The sequence below is a fragment of the Antrostomus carolinensis genome, unplaced genomic scaffold (genome assembly GCF_000700745.2).
Source record: "Antrostomus carolinensis isolate BGI_N321 unplaced genomic scaffold, ASM70074v2 scaffold19231, whole genome shotgun sequence".
Taxonomy (NCBI): domain Eukaryota; kingdom Metazoa; phylum Chordata; class Aves; order Caprimulgiformes; family Caprimulgidae; genus Antrostomus; species Antrostomus carolinensis.
This window is the reverse complement of record NW_010295028.1, coordinates 6,203-24,534: the sequence shown is the minus strand read 5'-3', so window position 1 is coordinate 24,534 and position 18,332 is coordinate 6,203. Positions and strand designations below refer to the sequence as shown.

The window sequence follows — 18,332 nt, the reverse complement described above, 5'->3', positions numbered from 1 at the left end:
ATATTAAAATTTATATTAAATTTTAATATTTAATATTTAATATGAAAATATTAACTGGAGAAATGTGTATGTAGTTGACATCTGCTTGCAGGCTGCAGTCAGATGGGATTATAAGTTGACATGTGTGATATTTAGTTAATTAAACCAATAGTAGTTTGTTTGTACCACATGAACCCTGTAGAACCCTATAAAAGTGTGTTGTTTTAAGCTAATAAGGGTCACTTTACGAAAGTTCACTCTTATCTCCATGAGGACTCCGTGAATATTTCGGTACTTCTTCCTACAAGAAGAAATCAGGTAATTCACTAATGCTGGAGAAGTCAAGTAAAGAAAGACCCATGAAAAAAGTATCAGTAGAATGAAATGGGAATAGCAGACTTGCAGTCATGCTGAGATAGCAGTCTGTTATGTTCCTAAAATGATGCTATCTCAAGGTTTGTTTTGGTGGTAGGTGTCATTTTAGACTGTTATTTCCATCTATGTTACCTCTGAATGTTGGTTTTGGACAAATTCACATAGAGTGTTCACAAGTGACATATACAAGTGGGATAGATTAAACATGATATTGAGACCTTTTGTTTTCCTGTGACAAAGATAGTGTATTTTGGCAGTAGTTATTTCAGGTCAAAAGCCAAATCAAATGACTACTTGACAATTAGTTTTTATCTTAACTAAAAGATTTTTCAGAAATTGTTGCTTGAAATGTTAAAATTTACTATGTTTATTTCTTAAGAATTGATGGTGGGTACATTTTAAATTTGTGAGATGTTGCTGTTTTAGCGGTTACAATAGTTTTTATGCAAGATCTATAATGTTGAGTCAAAATACTTAAACGTTGATGGACAAAGAGGAGGCATGATTTGATGTACTTTAGCTCTTATGTGAGATAAGGGTTAGATAGAGGTTTTGATTAAATGGTTAACTTTGTAGAAATATTTTTTAAGATATTAGAGAAAGCTGTCTCCTCTCTTTCCTTTAACTTTTTCTTAGTGCCAAAATAGTAGCTCATCTTCATCCTGCTTCTTCAAACAAGGAGCCTGGTCCATTCCAAAGCAGCAAATATTCCTACATCAAACTGTCTTTCAAAGAGCATGGGCAGATTGAGGTGAGTTTTGTACCATGCCAGCCCAGCACGTCAGATCTTTGGACATGCTTTTCTCCTCTTGCTGCATTAGTGATAATTTTCCATGATCTTTCCATGTTTACTTTTGAGGTGGAGCTTTTTCAATATGTTATTTTTGTAGACAAACTCTGTGAGCCTGCAGAGGTCTGTACTTTGGTTAAATAATGCAAATAGAGTTCAAAAAATGTCAAGAGGTGTTATTAGGCTTTGTTCTTATTTTAGTAATTTTAATATATTCTTATACTTCCTTTTTTAATCTTTTAAATTGAATACAGGATTTTCCAAAACGACGTCTCTGAAGTCTGGTAGATGTTTCTTTGTAGCTAACCCTCTACTGAACAGGAATCAAGCAGCTTATTCCTAATCATCTCTCTAATTTTATTGCTTAATGCTTTTTGTTGACTCAGAGCTTTGTTTAATTTTATTTTTTATAAATCTTTATTTTTTTTTTACCCACACCAAATCTCAAAAGCTTTCAGCATGCTAAAAAAACACAATGTATTTTTAGAAGAAGGCTTATCCTGAAAGACAGAATGTCACTCTGTAAAGAAATTTCACAGTATAAGATCCTCACTTGAAAAGACGTTGAAGCTTTAACGTTGAACAGTGAAAAAAGCTGTTCCTGTTCACTTCAGAAAATCAGATTTTCAACTTGAATTAGTTACAAATGTCTTATAGATGCATGTGCTTGATCAGACTCACTTTCATTTCTTTGTGAGCAGTTTTCAGCTTAGGACATGTGTAGATTTATGCCTAGTTACAATTCTATAGGTGTTTGCCCAGCCATAACCTTATTTATTTTAATGTTAATGTTTGTGTCTGAAAATGAAGCTTACTGTGCTTCCTGCTTACCTAGCATATCAATTACACTCCAGATCTTTTCTTTACGACTTCAGAATGCTTTCCTGTGAACTCTGAACAACTGTAGGAGTGGAATATATTTTCTTTGTGGATTTTGGTCAGTGAGATACACTTATTGTTAACTAATTAACTAATGCCACCCTCTGGTATTAGCAACAAATTAATAAGGGTAATCGATCTGTGTGGTTGTCTTTATATCGTTGAATTAACAGATCAATAGTAATTGGATTGTTCAACTTTCCTTCCTTTTAAAATTATGCCTTTGAGCAAACCTCAACATTTTTAACTTTAGCATGTTTTGGAACATTTAGAATATCTGAAAAAAAAAATTTACAATAGAAGTACTCGTGTGAGTTTAACTCGTAGCTACATGGCTCCTTCTCTAACATGTATATTTTTGGAGACTGGACATTAAGAATTTCCAGATAATTAATAGTGTACCATGGATGTGTAGGTGCTACTGTGCTTTGTCTTGCAGTGAAGTTTATTTCATCTACCACCAAGATACTAGAAACACTTGGAGGTTCTCTGCAGAGTTTATGAAGTGTCTGTTGTCACTCTTTAATGTTTGCAGTTCTATAGACGATTATCAGAAGAAATCACACAAAGGAGATGGGAGAACATGCCTACTGGTCAGAACGTTCAAGTTAACAAGGATCCACAGGTGTGTGCCGAGCTTCTGAGCGGAGTTTGTATGTAATCTCTTGTTTCCACTTCCTGCTGGGCCCATATACTGCATCTGGCGTGCCTCTCTAACCAGCACTGTGGGCACCTGTGGGAATTCAGCTTTACTTTGCCTGTTTCTTCACTGGCATAAATTAGTTTCTCCTTTGCAGTTTTCACCTAATGCAGAACAATGTGTGTTTAGACTTGAATAGTGGATAATGAGCTCCCTTTTTTAATGCAGTCACACACACACAATTATGCAAAAATTATATATATTTGCATATGGTTTTATTCAGCATGAAAGATCTAATGAAACTGAAAGATTTTTGGTCTTAATTGTGATTTCTCTTTTTTTTAATTATTTTTTCGTGGCTGGAAGTCAAATATATAGCATAACATATAACTCTGAAACATACATATGTTGATTTAAATCATGTTCTAAATGGAGAGTTGTTATGGAGAATCTCTTTGTCATATGTTAGATTGCCTTCTTTATCCGTCTGCACACTTTTAGGTTATAAACTGTGTTGAACATGTAGATGTTGTTTCTGTATATGAATGTGTTGAATATATGAATATATTGAACATGTAGTACTACATGAATGAAACAAGATGATTTAAAGGTTGTTCAATGTCAAATCACATCTGTCCTCCTTTGTAAATGTAGTACCTAAAAATAGTTGCATTTGGACTACTGGGGAAGCCCATACTGTGCATCAAGAGTCACTTAATGAAAGTGCCTTGCCTCCTGTTCTTAAGATTCTTAAGTTGTAGCAAATTATTAACACCAGTGCTAAGCTTTGCAGGGGGCTGGCATCACTGCCACTTAGGTACCAGCCTTTCTTGGCATCAAATAAAAGGTTCACCATCACCTCCATTCTGATACTTCTCCGCCAGGTAAACCAGACTGCACCTGGCGTTGTGTTTCCGTGGCTGTGTTTCTTCAGGCTAGGTTTCTCGAGGTAATCACGTTTAGATACACTCATGGATTTCTACAGCTGTAGTATACATGTTCCCATGGACTCGTGAGGCTTTAATTGAGATGAGCTGGAATGCTCAGTCTGGATCAGACTATCAAGCATCTTCATATTAATAGCTTCAATATAATAATGTTATTATCTCTCTACTACAGCAAACTCATACAAGTTTTACAATTATTGCTTATTTTTTTACACTGGTTTAAAAAATAATTTCAGGAGTTATACGAAATATTGTATGTGTGATATCAGCTCTTTGGGGGAATGTTTCCTGTGTTCTGATGTAAGGTTTTTCACAGTGAGGCAGATGAGAAAAATTAGCATTTCCTATTTTGATTCCTTTAATTATTTTCTTTTGCAGGCAGGAAGAATAAGGGCTGTAGGAATTGTAGGGATCGAAAGGAAATTAGAAGAAAAAAGAAAAGAGACTGACAAAAACATTTCCGAGGTAAATACTACTGAGCTTTCAAGGTCAACCACCTGTCTAAGCCACATACATTCATTCACACTTTCTTTTAGGGACAGCTGAGACTATTTATTGTTTTTGTTCAGAAGTTTGAATTGATTCAGAGTATATAGTTTGCATTATTTAGTTTGTTTAACTGGCTTTTCAGTATATGTAAAGATACTTAATTTAAACGGTTCATTTCAAGAAGACTGTTCTTTGAAACTAACAATGTGTATTTATAAAATTAATTTCACTAGAATTAGAAATCTGAGTTTGGTGATTTTTCATCAGGGGAAGCAGAACACAAAGGCATCTGCGGAAAGAGACTAATAGAAGTTCAGAGGTTTCTTTCTGTCTCTTTTTTTTTACAGCTAATTTTGGTTTCAATTGAAAATTTAATATATATTAAAAAGAATACGCTGATCCAAGTGTCTGCACATAACTGTGGTGAAGTTAGGTTTTCACCTTATAAATACTCAGGTTTTAAGTGTTAGATTTATAATTACAGTAAAATGTTCTGCAGTCCAGGCACTGGCAAGATGTTACACGTCTCTTTGCGAAATACCTGGGCTAGATGAAGACCATCGTTTTTACCAGAAACAGCACAACAGTTGAATTCCAGATATCGATGGAGATACAGTGGCAGTTAATTTCTTAATATATACCTGGGAGCAGTATCCTCAAAAACAGTCTGCTTCTGTCGTGGTAGTAGAGATTAATACATAATTACTCATAAACTACATGCAACAGATCTGTTCTTGTGACAAAGCTTTATGGGATTCAGTGTGTCACAATAAAAAGGGCATTGACTGCTCTGATACATTAGAAGATTATAGTAGCTTTGCAGGCTGTGTGCTGTTTCAGATACTGGTAGCATTAAACCTTTTCCTTTCTGTTCATGAGAAACTTAATGAATTAAGTTCTGTGTGTAGTTCAGAAGGTATTGTGGTTACATGCATGTGTGTATAGTTCAAAAGGTATTGTCTGGTTATTTTTTCCTCTAGTAGCTTTGTCAGAGAGTAAAAGAGACCCATTTATATGTGTTGTATGAACAGAGGAAAACCATGACTTGTAAAATCCTGCCTTCCCCCAGCTTTAAATGTTATAAATGACTTAATTTAAAAAATGGTGCCCTGGCTTCCAGGAAAAGGCTTCCTGCATCTGCTGTTCACTGCTGATAAGAATCCAGTTCTGTAGCCTTTTGTTTATCTGAGGAAGTTCCTGTTAGGTGTGTGCACATTCCCCTTTGTTTCCAGGCCGGCCCTCAGTGAGTCAGGCAGAGGAGGAGTTAGACAGAGCATGCTGTTTATTTGGCTAAATCAAGGGTTCTTTTGATGAATGGTGTTTTCATGCAGGTTATAGAGATTAGAAATAAGCTGGGAAAAGCCTTGTTAGAAAACTTTTTGTTGATTCCATGTACAAGTAGAGTAGAAGGACTTCGATTTACACTAGAGATTGGAATATTTCTTCTTACTTCCTAATCTGCCAAATTCAGTAATTCATAGTAGATTTTCCGAAGAGAAACTTTTGTTCTGATAGTAGTAGATTATTGTTATATGGTGGTATATTTTAGTTTTTCCCCTTCCACCCAGCTTTGTCGCACTTAAGCTGAAAGAGGGCAGGTTTAGATTAGATAGTAGGAAGAAGTTCTTCACTGTGAGGGTGGTGAGACACTGGCACAGGTTGCCCAGAGAAACTGTGGATGCCCCCTCCCTGGAAGTGTTCAAGACCAGGTTGGATGAGGCTTTGAGCAACCTGGTTTAGTGGAAGGTGTCCCTGCTGATGGCAGGGGGGTTGGAACTGGATGATCTTTAAGGTCCCTTCCAACCCAAACCATGCTATGATTCTATGATTCTGTGATTCTATCTAACGCACGTACCAAGTGTTAAGAGGCTAGACTTCTCCAGTCAGCGGAGAAACACTGGCACCATTAGGGGGGATTCAGATGAAAAGCAAACCCTGTCCCTTCCTGGAGACATCTCTTTCTCTTCTTTGCATGTTGAATCTCAAACCAATAAGCTTCTAAGTCAGGTGCCTAAATGTAGATGGGAACAATTTGGTCTTCCCGTAAGTTCTGCTAAAACATGGGGATTAGTGAGAGAAAGCTAGGAATCAGGTAGAAGCAATGGCTGGAAGCTGGAGGCAAGATGTATCATTTGACATACTCTAACTAAAGAACCTCCTTCGCTTGCAGCTGGCAGGGTTGGGTGCCGCTGGCCGGAGAGCTTTAGCTGAAAAGGTTCTGGAATTTTTCTCACTCCATTGTTCAAAGCCAGGTTGTTTGGAAAGGTTGACCACCTGGGTGTGGTGTTGTGTGTTTGAGAGAGGCGGGTGAGGAGCTGATTGTGTGTTGCTGAGGATGGGAGAAATTAGAGTTGCTTTTTTTTAAAAAAAAGTTGCATTAACATAGTTGCTAACTCTTTTTATTTTTTGACATGAATTTTTTAATGCTAGTTGGTTGTCTTCACTAAAACTTTTGAATTTCAAGATTCCTTTGGCTTTTTTTAAAGTATGTTTTATTTAGGCTTAAAAATGCCCTTTGTGGGTTGTTGTAGAATTGTTGTATTTGAGACCATAACAGTTTACTAAGCTTAATAGACTTGATATAACTGTGGTCCTATGATGGATGTTCAGCTTATTACATATTTTTGTAGAAACAAAATGCAAAGTTTCTTAGACTAGAAAAAATTGGTTTGTACAAATATTTTTTCCCTTGCTTTAGCAGGTATTTTGTTTTTTACATCCAACAACTAGAGTTTCCAGAGGATGCTTTATATCTGGTTTTTATCTTAATATATTTAAATCTGATCATTTGTCTCATGGACCTTTTTTCATTAACTTTTAAACTGATTTTTGTTTATTATGAAGCACTACTGTTCCTATGTATGAGATACTTAAATGAAGAGATGTTGCCAGACATTTTCAGAGGTTTTGTCTCTTCAGTTAAGCGTACATGTGAAAGCATATACCCTCTTCCTTGCTCATTTGAAATGACTCTTTCTTGCTAACTTAGTAACTTCTGCTGATTAAAGTAAAATTATCTTGTCAGGGGGAGTACTTCTGCAGCTTTACAGCTGGCACGCTGCTGGCCAGAAACAATAGATCTCCTTGAGTGAGAGTTAACTGTTGGAAGAAAATGTATCATCACCACCAAGAAACCTTCCCCCAGTTGTTCAGGGAGCATAATAAACTTAGTTCAGTCTTTTCTGGGCCTCAGTATTTCATTGTTCCTCCCTATCATATGGACTTCATGAATCATATTGAACTAGTGTTCACATACTAAAAAAAGTGTGTGATTGATTCTTTTCTTCATTCTTTGTTGTTTATGAACTGTATAATTTTGATTTTAAGGCCTGATATAAAAAAGATTTATCAAACAATTATATATATCTCATATTGTAACAGACTAGTCTAAAGGGATAGCAGCTCTTGCAAATAGCTTGGACAAAGGCAGCTCACTGTATCCATGCAGCTGAATACTGTACTTGTACTGATCTGCTGCTTTTTATTTCAGGCTTTTGAGGACCTTAGCAAACTAATGGAGAAGGTATGGATGGCATGTGTCACTTACCCAAGCAGACTTAACCCTTGTTTCCTCAGTACTAAGCATGCTTCTCTCTGTTGAGCTGAAAGTTGACTTACCTGTGTGTTTCTTGATAGGCTAAGGAAATGGTGGAGTTATCCAAGTCAATAGCTAATAAGATTAAAGAAAAACAAGGTGACATCACTGAGGATGAGGTAAATTAATTTTAATTTTAGAGTCAACAGACATGTTCCTATCCAAAGCAAAAAGCTGTCTGTTTATTACATCTAATATTAGTAAAGAACATGTCATGGTTGGTTTTTTTGTGTTTTAATTCTACATAAAGTAGAAGTGAATTATTTGTTTGGTGTTAGCTTTTATTCTGACCCTTTCTTAAAAGCAAGGATTTTACTGTCTTTGTGTAAATTTTTATATTTTTTACTTCTGCTGGTCAAAAATAAATTGTATTAAGTCTTGTCTTTTCTTTCCTAGCATTTGACTTTATTGGTAGTAAACTGATTAGATTAATTCACAAAAACTGTCTTATAATTACAAAATCAAATACTTTTAAAAACCAGAATCACTCCCAAGCTGATGTACTTCTAAATTTATTTATTTATTTGTTTGTTTAGACTATTAGGTTCAAGTCCTATCTGCTGAGTATGGGTATAGCTAACCCAGTTACTAGGGAAACATATGGATCTGGTACACATTACCACATGCAACTGGCGAAGCAACTAGCTGGAATATTGCAAACACCATTAGAGGTAAAGTACCTAATTTTGCAACAATCTTTTCCTGAATTTTGATGCAAATATGTTTTGTCTGTAGTACTGTGTCTTTTTAAAATCTCAGATTTAGCAGCACAGCCTCACATTCAACATTTATGGAAGGAATATATATCCTTTTTCTGAATAAGAAAGTTTAAATATAAGTAAGAATTTTTCCTTGGCATAATGGCATCTCAATTTCTAATGTGTGAAATATCAGTGATATTTAGAAAATCATACCAGCAATCTTTCTTCTATTTGAACAGCTGTGTTCAAATAGAAGAACAGAGCATTACTTTTTTAAAGAAAGAGTGAAACAACTCTGGTTTTGAAAATACCAGTCTTTGAACTGCTTAAAAATTACGTATTTTGCAAATATAGCACAGAGTTATTACATAGATTACCCCTCCTTAGTAATATATCACATTTTAAGATTCTCACCAAAAAGTTAGATTGCCTGTTGCAACTTACAGGGCTATGTGTCTGCTAAAAAGCATACATATTGCAGTATTTTTGAGAAAGGTACGTGCTACCTATTGTGATCAGAATGGGAAACTGTGTCTGAAAAGTAAAAACAATAAATTGATTTAATATATTGAAATTCCTTGTTCCTGTGATTTATTGTCTGCTTCAAAATCAAGGTAATTCACAGTCTTTGAATGTAGTATCAGTGTTTTGCATTTTAAAATTAGTAGAGAAAGGTATAATATAACAATTTATCTCTCATGCTGGAAATACGTGATGTTGCCTGGGTAGTGTTTTTCATTAAGGCCCATCTTTTTGCTCCTCCATTTCACCTGTTTAGTCAGTCAAATGCAAGTTGAGGTACTGCTTTTACTAGGTTAATGCTGTTTCTCTTACCAGTCTTGTGCTTAACACAGGAGCGAGGAGGGATCATGTCACTTACAGAAGTGTACTGTCTGGTAAACCGCGCACGAGGATTAGAGGTGAGAAATGTATTTCATGAAATATTTTATAAAATGTACTTCAGCAGTAAGGTGATTAAAGAAAGAGGGTAGAAATGGTCCCTACCAATTGCTCACTATACCTGTCTAACAGCATGAAGTGATCAGCCCGTTATTAAAAGCAGGGGTTTTTACCTTTTTCCGTTCTCTTTCTTCCAGGTAATGTTTATGTATCTATAAGTTGTCATAATGTCTGCTGCTTTTTATAATACCATATAGGGTATTATAAAGAGAAAGGGGAAAATCCATCCTTATCTGGGAAGGAAACTGAAAGGACAGAGAACGCTAAAGAATGGTGAATGTTGATTTTTTTTACTACAAAATACATCAATTCTTTCTGTAAACAGGGCAAGAAGGATTATTATAGAACACACGGTAAGGGAACAGAAAGGAGCATAGAAGCCGAGAAAATAGACTGGACAATAGAAAGGAAGAAAGTTAGCAACATTGTGTGTAGCCTGGTGTATTTTATAGCTGTAGTTATGAAAACTGTTTGTTTTGGTGTTATGCTGTATACTTGAAATGCAAGCTGTGAATAAATGTGTTTTCCTATTTTAATAGTTGCTGTCACCAGAAGATTTAGTAAATGCTTGTAAGATGTTGGAGTCACTGAAATTGCCGCTAAGGTAAATATAGTATAAATACAGATGTATTTATAAATAAATATAGTATAAATACAGATGTATTTATAAATAAATATAGTATAAATACAGATGTATTTATAAAACATGGCTCTCGCCATGGTGCTTGAATGACTTAACATTTTACCTGTGGTAGATATATATTTTTTAACAAAGTCATCCTTCGCTTAAAGAAGGCTGCTGTATGCACCAACATCCACTCTACATTAAAACAGGAATCCTTAACTCTGGTTCACTTTGCTAGGAAGACAATCTTTTCACTTCCAACAGTTTTTTTTCAGACCGGGAAAAGTGTTTAACTAAACCCAGATTATTCCCTGCTCTTTTCAGCCTCTTAAGATTTTGAAGATGTTTTTAATATTAAGTTCTTTCTTTCTTTTTTTCTTTTTTTTTCCCTTTTGTAATGTGGTTATAGGTGTGGATACATTAGCAGTGTGACCATAGGTGATGTGCACAGGGTTTTTAGTTACTTTGACTCTCTCTTTTGATTTTAGGCTTCGGATATTTGACAGTGGTGTGATGGTGATTGAACTCCAGTCTCATAATGAAGAGGAAATGGTAGCTTCTGCTTTAGAGACAGTAAGTGTACTTCATTTCCTTCAATGTTCCAACTGTGCTGGGGAAATTTAAACACGAGGTATAAAAACTTGTGGTACAGGATTTCCTTTTGAGGTTTTGAAATAGAAATTATTCCTCTTCCAAGTCTTCTAACAGTAATACTTAAATAGCACTTTTAATCTTTAAAGTTCTGTGCAGGCAATAATGTTAGTCACTGCTTTCTCACTTTTCCATCTCTTTTCAAACCTCATTAACCTTCAACTTTCCTACAGATCTTTTGCACTATAGGATAAAATTCATGGCTTGTATTAAGCACTTAAATTAACAAAAGTGGACTAAAGACAAAGTACACAAAGTGCTTGAAAGCAGTAAAAGTAGCACTAAATGTTGGTATTGGCAGTTGTTTGATTTGGGTTTATTTCATAAAAGAGCACATTGCACGTGTAACATCTTGTACTGAGTTTGCTGCTGTGAACGGTGCTCAGTTGGAGAGTAGAGCATATAGAATTAATCTAGCTTCATCAGGAAAAAAAATAGTATCGATTGCTCAGTGTGGTAAACCTTTGTAGTCTTGCTACCTCTGTACTCTTTAAAGTCCTGCTACCCTGTTATTTGGTGTGCTTTCCTGTGTCTTTATCAGTGGGACGTAATTTTTTGGTTTTCATAAAGTTGTGTGAAGTCTCAGTGTATCCAAAGTTAAACTTCAGAGTCAAAGAGGACTTTGACTTGGGCAGTCAAGAAAAAATAGAGCTATCACGGACGTGTTCTCACTTGATACATGAGATAGATTCTTCAGTGCATTTTGCATGATTTTTACCAAATAGCTTTCTCCCATCAAAAAGATTTTTAGATAAGAGAAATTATCTAGTCATCTCAAAGATCCCATCCTAAATTATCAAAACTAAAATGCTTAAATCTTTCAATACATGTTAATCTTTAAAGTTTATTTTCTTATGTTTACAGAAAAATATCTAGTCCATTTTAATTTTTTTCTGATTATTTTTGATTTCTAATTAATTTGTTGCCTTCAATAAGAATTCTTACTGATTTGAAAGGAAAGGAAAAACCTTTTCTTGATAACAAATGAGGTCAACTGCAAAGAGCAACAGATGGTGGATTTATTACTGAAGTGCCTTTTAAATTAAATCTTCGTAATTTGAGACTTTGACTTCAAAGAAAAATGTAAGGGAGAGGCTTTGAATGAGGAAGGCCAGCCCATAAGGGAAAGGGAAGGCGAGATCAGACTTGTGACCAAAAGCATGTTGTACTGAATGTATAATGTACAGTAACATGTAACTCCTAAGAAGTGGTGAAAGGAAGTCACAGGGCTTCAGACAGGAGAGAGATGTGGTTTTAAACAGCTGGTGAAGACAGGAAATACATGGAAGTCGAAGGAACCCAAAGTCACCCTTGATAAGAGTAGTGCTTTGGGAAGGAAAGATAATTAATCACTAATATGTATATTAGATTGTATAGCTGACTTCCATTACTCAGATTTGGTCACTTAGCTTCATAAAATCTCAAGTTAGGACTAATTTAATTTGAGTTTCTGTAAAAAGGCGGCTGCTGAGAATGATGCAGAATAGACCTCTCCCCACCCAGTTCTGTGGGAAGCAGGAAATGGCAACTACATCTGGATTTACAAGTCTTCTTGAATCTGAAGCAGTGGAGAAATGGAAGAATGGTAGGGTAATAAAACATGTCTGTCTGGGAAATTCAATGCAGTAGTAAGTCTGGACTTCATATCTGATATTTTTAGCATCCACATGTCCAACCTGTGTGAGGTTTCATTTTAGCATGTGTCAGCTAGTGTGGTTGAGACACGGGACCAAAGTTTTGAGTCCCAAAACTGAACCTGTCTTTTGTGTCACCTGAATATGAGTATGCTGTAATACAGGGTGGAATACTAAGGTTTGGGTATTTTTCTGTAGGCAGTGGGGATATTTTAAATCCCAATAAACTCAAATTCAGAAGAGGTATTTTTAAGGGGAAATACTCATAATTATTTATACTTTTTTTAAATAAAACAAATTAGTTGTCTTCACTAGGGATTTACTATCAATTTACCACTTCACAAGGCTAGTCCTGATTCAGTAGCTGAGAATTTCATTGTTCTTTTAATGCCATAGTTTGTTTATTTGTGTGTTTGTGTTTTGACAGGTATCTGAAAAGGGTTCTCTGACAGCTGACGAGTTTGCTAAGCTGGTGGGGATGTCTGTTCTCTTAGCCAAAGAAAGGTAAGTAGTAATTGCTGTGTTCAATAACACCTTTGTTATCCTGTTGTCCTCAAGTAATACAGCATGTATTCTTTTGCTTTCTCTAGGCTGCTTCTTGCTGAAAAGATGGGCCATCTTTGCAGAGATGATTCAGTGGAAGGCTTGAGATTCTACCCAAATTTATTTCTGACACAAAGCTAATCTAGTTTGTGTACAGTTTGTCACGTAACACTTGAACAAGAGAGCAGAGGATGGAACCATTCCACAACTGACTTTGATTTTTTTTTATTTTGTTAGTCAGCTGCAACAGTGATGAATATTGCAATGCTTTCCAGTTCTCAGGTATTTCAAGTGCTGAATCCTCTTACATGGAACTGAAAGGAAATAGGAATCACTAAAGTCAGAAGCATGTTAATTGTCTCAAGCTGGGCAGCTCATGTTTCAAGTTTTATTTGATGCGCTCTGTAGTTTCTCATTTCAAGAGGAGTCAGATGAAGATTCCACACAAGTGAAAGTGGAGAGAATATCCCTGTAGTCTGCCGTGATGGTCAGCACCCAGAAGACAGGTTACTGCATACTCCGGTTTCACTTTGTTTATGTCTAGAGCAGCAAAGCAGACAGATGTATCCGTAGCGATAAGAAACATTACTTTGGTGTGTACTGAGGTATAAGGAACAAATCAGTGTAGAATAACTCCTTCTGCCTGAAGTGATTAGCAGTTTTCTAAGAGAGGATCTTGGGGTTCTTGTACTTTTGAGACAGAAAGAAGCTGCTGCAGGAGAGATAAACATATGTTATGTGAATCCAGAAAACATGGTATTTATTTTGTCATGTCTTATGCTGATGTCTCGGATAGAAGCATTGTTATCACAGACTTCCTCCCTTCTCTTTCCTTACCATCTTCCTTCCTGTCCCACTGTGTTGCACTTTGGGTGCCCTTTCTCTGTCCTGTCTTGACGTAGCAGAGTGGAGTAGCCTCCTGTCACTCTAGCAGACTCTGTGTTTTAATGTGCTTGGTTTTTATCTTGTACTTCTAATGAAGGATCATTCGTTTCTTTCATCAGCCTGTTACTTGTTTCGGAGAGAGAGTTCATTTGCTTATATCTTGTATGTGGAAATTAATATGCTCTCAATATCGAAGGGAGGAAGAAGGCTGTCACCCTGTGTTTAATAGTCACGAGGTATCATATTGTTTGGTGTTCCTCACCCTGTGTTCACACTGAATGCAATTCGATAGCCTCAGTTTTCATAACTCCAGTGGAGTTGTTACATTACTTGAAGATCTGTTATGGTAATAACGGTAAGTGGATGTTTACGATCCACGTCACTTACATTTTTGTCATTTTGAAGTGACCAGATTTAATAAATAACAACATTCAAGGTATGGGCAAGGACAACAGATGGGTAACTGCATTGTGCTTGTAATGGCCAAACTGACATCACAGAAAAGGAGAAAAAGGCTTCTCAAGAGCCTGAAAATATTTTCAGAACTATTTCAGTGTTACTTAGACAAGGATTAAGAGCCTGCCGCTAAGGAGTTCAGTGCAGAGATCCCTACAGTGATGATGGTTTTTGTTTGTAGGATGCTCATTTAGATCCAGGGAATTGTGTCCTCTTATCCTTGTCATGAGCAAGCTTTTATGCAGTGCTTTATTTAGGGCAGTTTTCCTCTGTTTCATGAAGGTGCTAAAACTACTGTATTTGACACAGCTGAAGGAACTGGTTCCACACTATTCTTACTATGTTAACAATCTCTTCAGGAGCCTGATGGCTTGCTGCTTTTCTTCATCCTCCCTACAACCCACAGGAGAGATCTATGCGAGGTACGCCAAGCATCACGCATCTGAGCAGGGACTGAAAAGTGAGAAATTCAGAAGCAAAAAGCTGCTCTGCGACAGCTGTTTCTTTTGCCCGATACCCAAACCTCTCAAGGGAGACCAGTGCTTTATGGGCCTGAACCTCTCCCCAGAAGGGGGCATGTCTTCTGCAGAAAGGACAAAACCAGAAATGAAATGTCAAGTGTACGCTCCCTGCCTCTGTTGCTCCAACCCTGAGCATTTTGTTATCTTAATTAAGCAATAATAATACAGCCTATTTAGAATGATGGTCCCTTCTCGAGCTTTTCTTTCCCAAGATTATTCCTTGACTTTTTAGTTTCTACAGGGAAGAAATCTGTAGGGTAAATTGTATAGCCAGTTTAGAATTTAAACACACGTGAGAAAATGAGACAATTACTACTAGAAAGTAAAAAAATTAAAAATTTTTCTTAAACAGACTGTTATGTTGTGATTTTTTTTCCTTCCTAAATGTTTTGGGCAGCTTTAAAATCTTTACACATCAAAATCTTGTGGTTCTGTGGGGCAGATTTTTAAAGTAAATATTTTTGCTGTCTCATTTTGTATCCAAAACGTACAAGATAGTTTTGATTTTTCAATTAAAATGCATAATTGGATGTAATTAGAATGCCCTGGTTCTGTTGCAGAGTAGCCTGTGACCCATCCCAGGCCAAAATCACAAAACTATAGATGTCTACACAAGCACCAGTTTCATGAGGCAGCCAGTCCGAGTCCGAGCCAAGCCTATATCCTGTGCTAGCACTGGAAACGTGTGTGACAGATTTGAACGTGTTTGCCCAGCTGAAAGACAACAGAAATCATGTATCTGATCCCATACTGAGAGGCAGCTGTCGGGAGAACAAATGAGTCCTTGGCACAGGAAAGGCATGGATGACTTGGAGCGGGTCCAGAGGAGGGCCATGAAAACGATCAGAGAGATGGAACATCTCTCCTGTGAGGACAGGCTGAGAGAGTTGGGGCTGTTCAGCCTGGAGAAGAGAAGGCTCCGGGGAGATCTTATAGCAGCCCTTCAACACTTAAAGGGGGCTTATAGGAAAGATGGAGACAAACTTTTTAGCAGGACCTGTAGCGATAGGGCAAGGGCTAGTGGTTTTAAAACAAAAGGGTAGATTCAGACTAGATGATGGCAAGGAAGAAATTCTTTACAATGAGGATGGTGAAACACTGGAACAGGTTTCCCAGAGAGGTGGTAGATGCCCCATCGCTGGAAACATTCAAGATCAGGCTGGATCAGGCTCTGAGCAACCTGATCCAGTTGAAGATGTCCCTGCTCACTGCAGGGGAGTTGGAATAGATGACCTTTAAAGGTCCCTTCCAACCCAACCCACTCTATGTTTCTATGATTGATGGGTGCCTGGTATCAAGGTAGTATATCTCACCGTCCTAAACTTTCATTGCCCGGTCCTGTTTCCATTGGTACTAACAGTAAAAAAAATGTATTGACTGTACTGAAGCAAGGTTATTGGAGAGGAAAATACGGGAGCTGCCATTCTCACAGATCATTCCAGTTTAATACAGAAGGTGCTTACATTAACTAATTTCCTTTAGTGTTTTGATTATTCCTAGAATATTTGTATCATGATACAGGAACATTATTTTGCCAGGGTTGCCCAATTATACAGGTCTGTTCAAAAAGTGTTTGTTTTTTGTGGAGCAGTCTTAAATGATGATTATGTTTTTCATTTGAAAGCATGGGCCTTTTTATACCCCTGGCAGAAAAGGAGCCCTGCTCCGGAATCTGTTTCCTTGTTTCTCCTTTGCCTTTGTTTTTCAGGAATACATACATATGTGTGTATGTGTATTTGGAAGTCTTTAGAATTGTATCTTTAATAATCACTACTGGTTGCATATTGATTAGCTAAACTCTTCAATGCTCAATTCTTCTAACGGGACTTAAAAAGTTCGTCCAAAGGGCTTGACTGTGCTTATTGTAAAATTAATGGAAGTATTGTCATTGAATTCATAAAAACAGTAGTGGGAAACAGCAGGAGCCTTTTGCCAACGGTACAAGTTCCTGCTGCCTCAAGCCTGGGAGGCTCTTGTTTGCCACTGGACAGTTTTTTCAAAATACACACTGCAAAGGTAGGAATGGCTGTTTCAAAATTGCTTGTGCATTTGATGTGAATTAATTGTTTTCTTTGGGAGGAACCCCCTTGCTGATGTTTTTTTTCTGAGCTAGATTCACAAATCTGACAGTTACATTGCTTCTCCTAGTCTACAGGCTCCCATTTCATCCTCATTCTGGGTGCTTCAGGCATTCATGTGAAATGCAAGACACTCTAGTTTCAGGTCATCTGCTGCTGGGAAGGCTTCCACTATCATTTTGTTCTCCCAAGAATGAGCTGCAGGTACTCAGGATATTCTGAGCATGTCTGTTGGCAACATTAGTCTTTAAGGAAATACACACTTTTTGGAGCAGAGGCCCAAGTGTCATACTTCCAGGTAGTTTTCCTGGCTAGCAGGCTTGAGAGTTATTTTTCTTTGTGGTTTAGAATTAAAGTATTATTCAAATATTAAAAAAAAAAAAAGTACCAAAACACAAAAACTTGAGGAGTGAGTGAGTGAGGAAACAAGTTTCAGAAAATCCCACAGCCTGCTAGTTAGCACATACATGTGAGAGGTAGACCTGACAGAAACCACCCTGCTTCGGGTCTTGGGTCTCCTGCTTCCCCAGTGAACTGTGACTTCAAATTCCCACTGATGAAGGAGCACATTAAACCCAGCTCTGCCATGCTCACAGCAATGATGGACAGCAAGTTCAAGGTAAAAGGGGGTGCTACTACGGGAATAGCCACAGCACTTGGGTGAATCTAGTCCTGCTCTGAGCATAAGGTTCAGATTGTTTAGACATTTTGCACTATTTTGTTCAATTCAAAGTATTTTATGTACTTGGAGGGTTTCACTTAACTGATGATGAATTATCATCAAAATGGTATCAGTAATTAAAGGAGAGGATTAATATAATCTAAATGCTGTTTCACTGTATTTTTGAAGTAAACACTCAAAACAAATCGGTGCTCCGGTGTCCCTTGCTTCATACACACAGAATACTTCCAGAGACTCAAAGAAAGTATTTGCTATTTTCTTTAAACCAAAAAATTTGCAGGAGGATATATGTTGTGTGAAGTATTCTCTTTTTGCAAAGAACAATAAAGGTAGCACAGTTGCACAGAATAAATTTGTGTCTGCTACTGGTATGGCATTTGTACTGTGACTATTTAATGATTCATTTCATGTAGGTAGAATTATTTTCAAATGTTGCCTAAATACAATAGTATTTGTCAAGGTATATGAGAAACATCTGTTTTTTCAGCCAGACTTAGCCATTGTGTGTGTGTGTGTGTGGCATAATTCCCCTGTTTCACTTCATATCGGATGGAGAATTTGAGGTGTGTCCTTAAATTGCAAAGCTATTCTGGTTTGATCCACCCATTAAATGAGAATGGCAAAACTCCCACCAACTTCAAACCCAACCTTTGATATAATTATCAAGTGTTGACTAGCTAACGGCTCTGAAAATGGGTGTATTGGGTATGGCTGAGCTCTGAAAGCAAGAAGGAAGAGGTTAAAAGACATTCTGGAATAAGATCACAATATGTTTTGATCTCTTCAGTAGAAATACCAAACTAGGCACAATTGTTGCAAAGCAAATATTTCTGATCTTTCTGCATTCCTATTGTTTTTTCCACAGTGTTTTAGGAAAGCCTGAGATAAGGATAATTTTTTTC

General features: G+C 36.9%; 1 protein-coding gene across 1 annotated transcript; it reads left to right on the top strand.

Moving 5' to 3' along the window:
* Nucleotides 1-990: 990 nt before the first annotated feature.
* VPS36 (vacuolar protein sorting 36 homolog) lies at nt 991-13,391 on the top strand (the record flags this gene model as incomplete). The annotated part of the gene is made up of 11 exons (XM_010177844.1): nt 991-1,105; nt 2,559-2,648; nt 3,989-4,075; nt 7,590-7,622; nt 7,736-7,813; nt 8,231-8,365; nt 9,250-9,315; nt 9,895-9,959; nt 10,469-10,553; nt 12,693-12,769; nt 12,856-13,391. Coding segments are annotated over 11 exons (925 nt in total), but the record flags the coding sequence as incomplete, so codon positions are not given.
* Between the last annotated feature and the right edge of the window lie 4,941 nt (nt 13,392-18,332).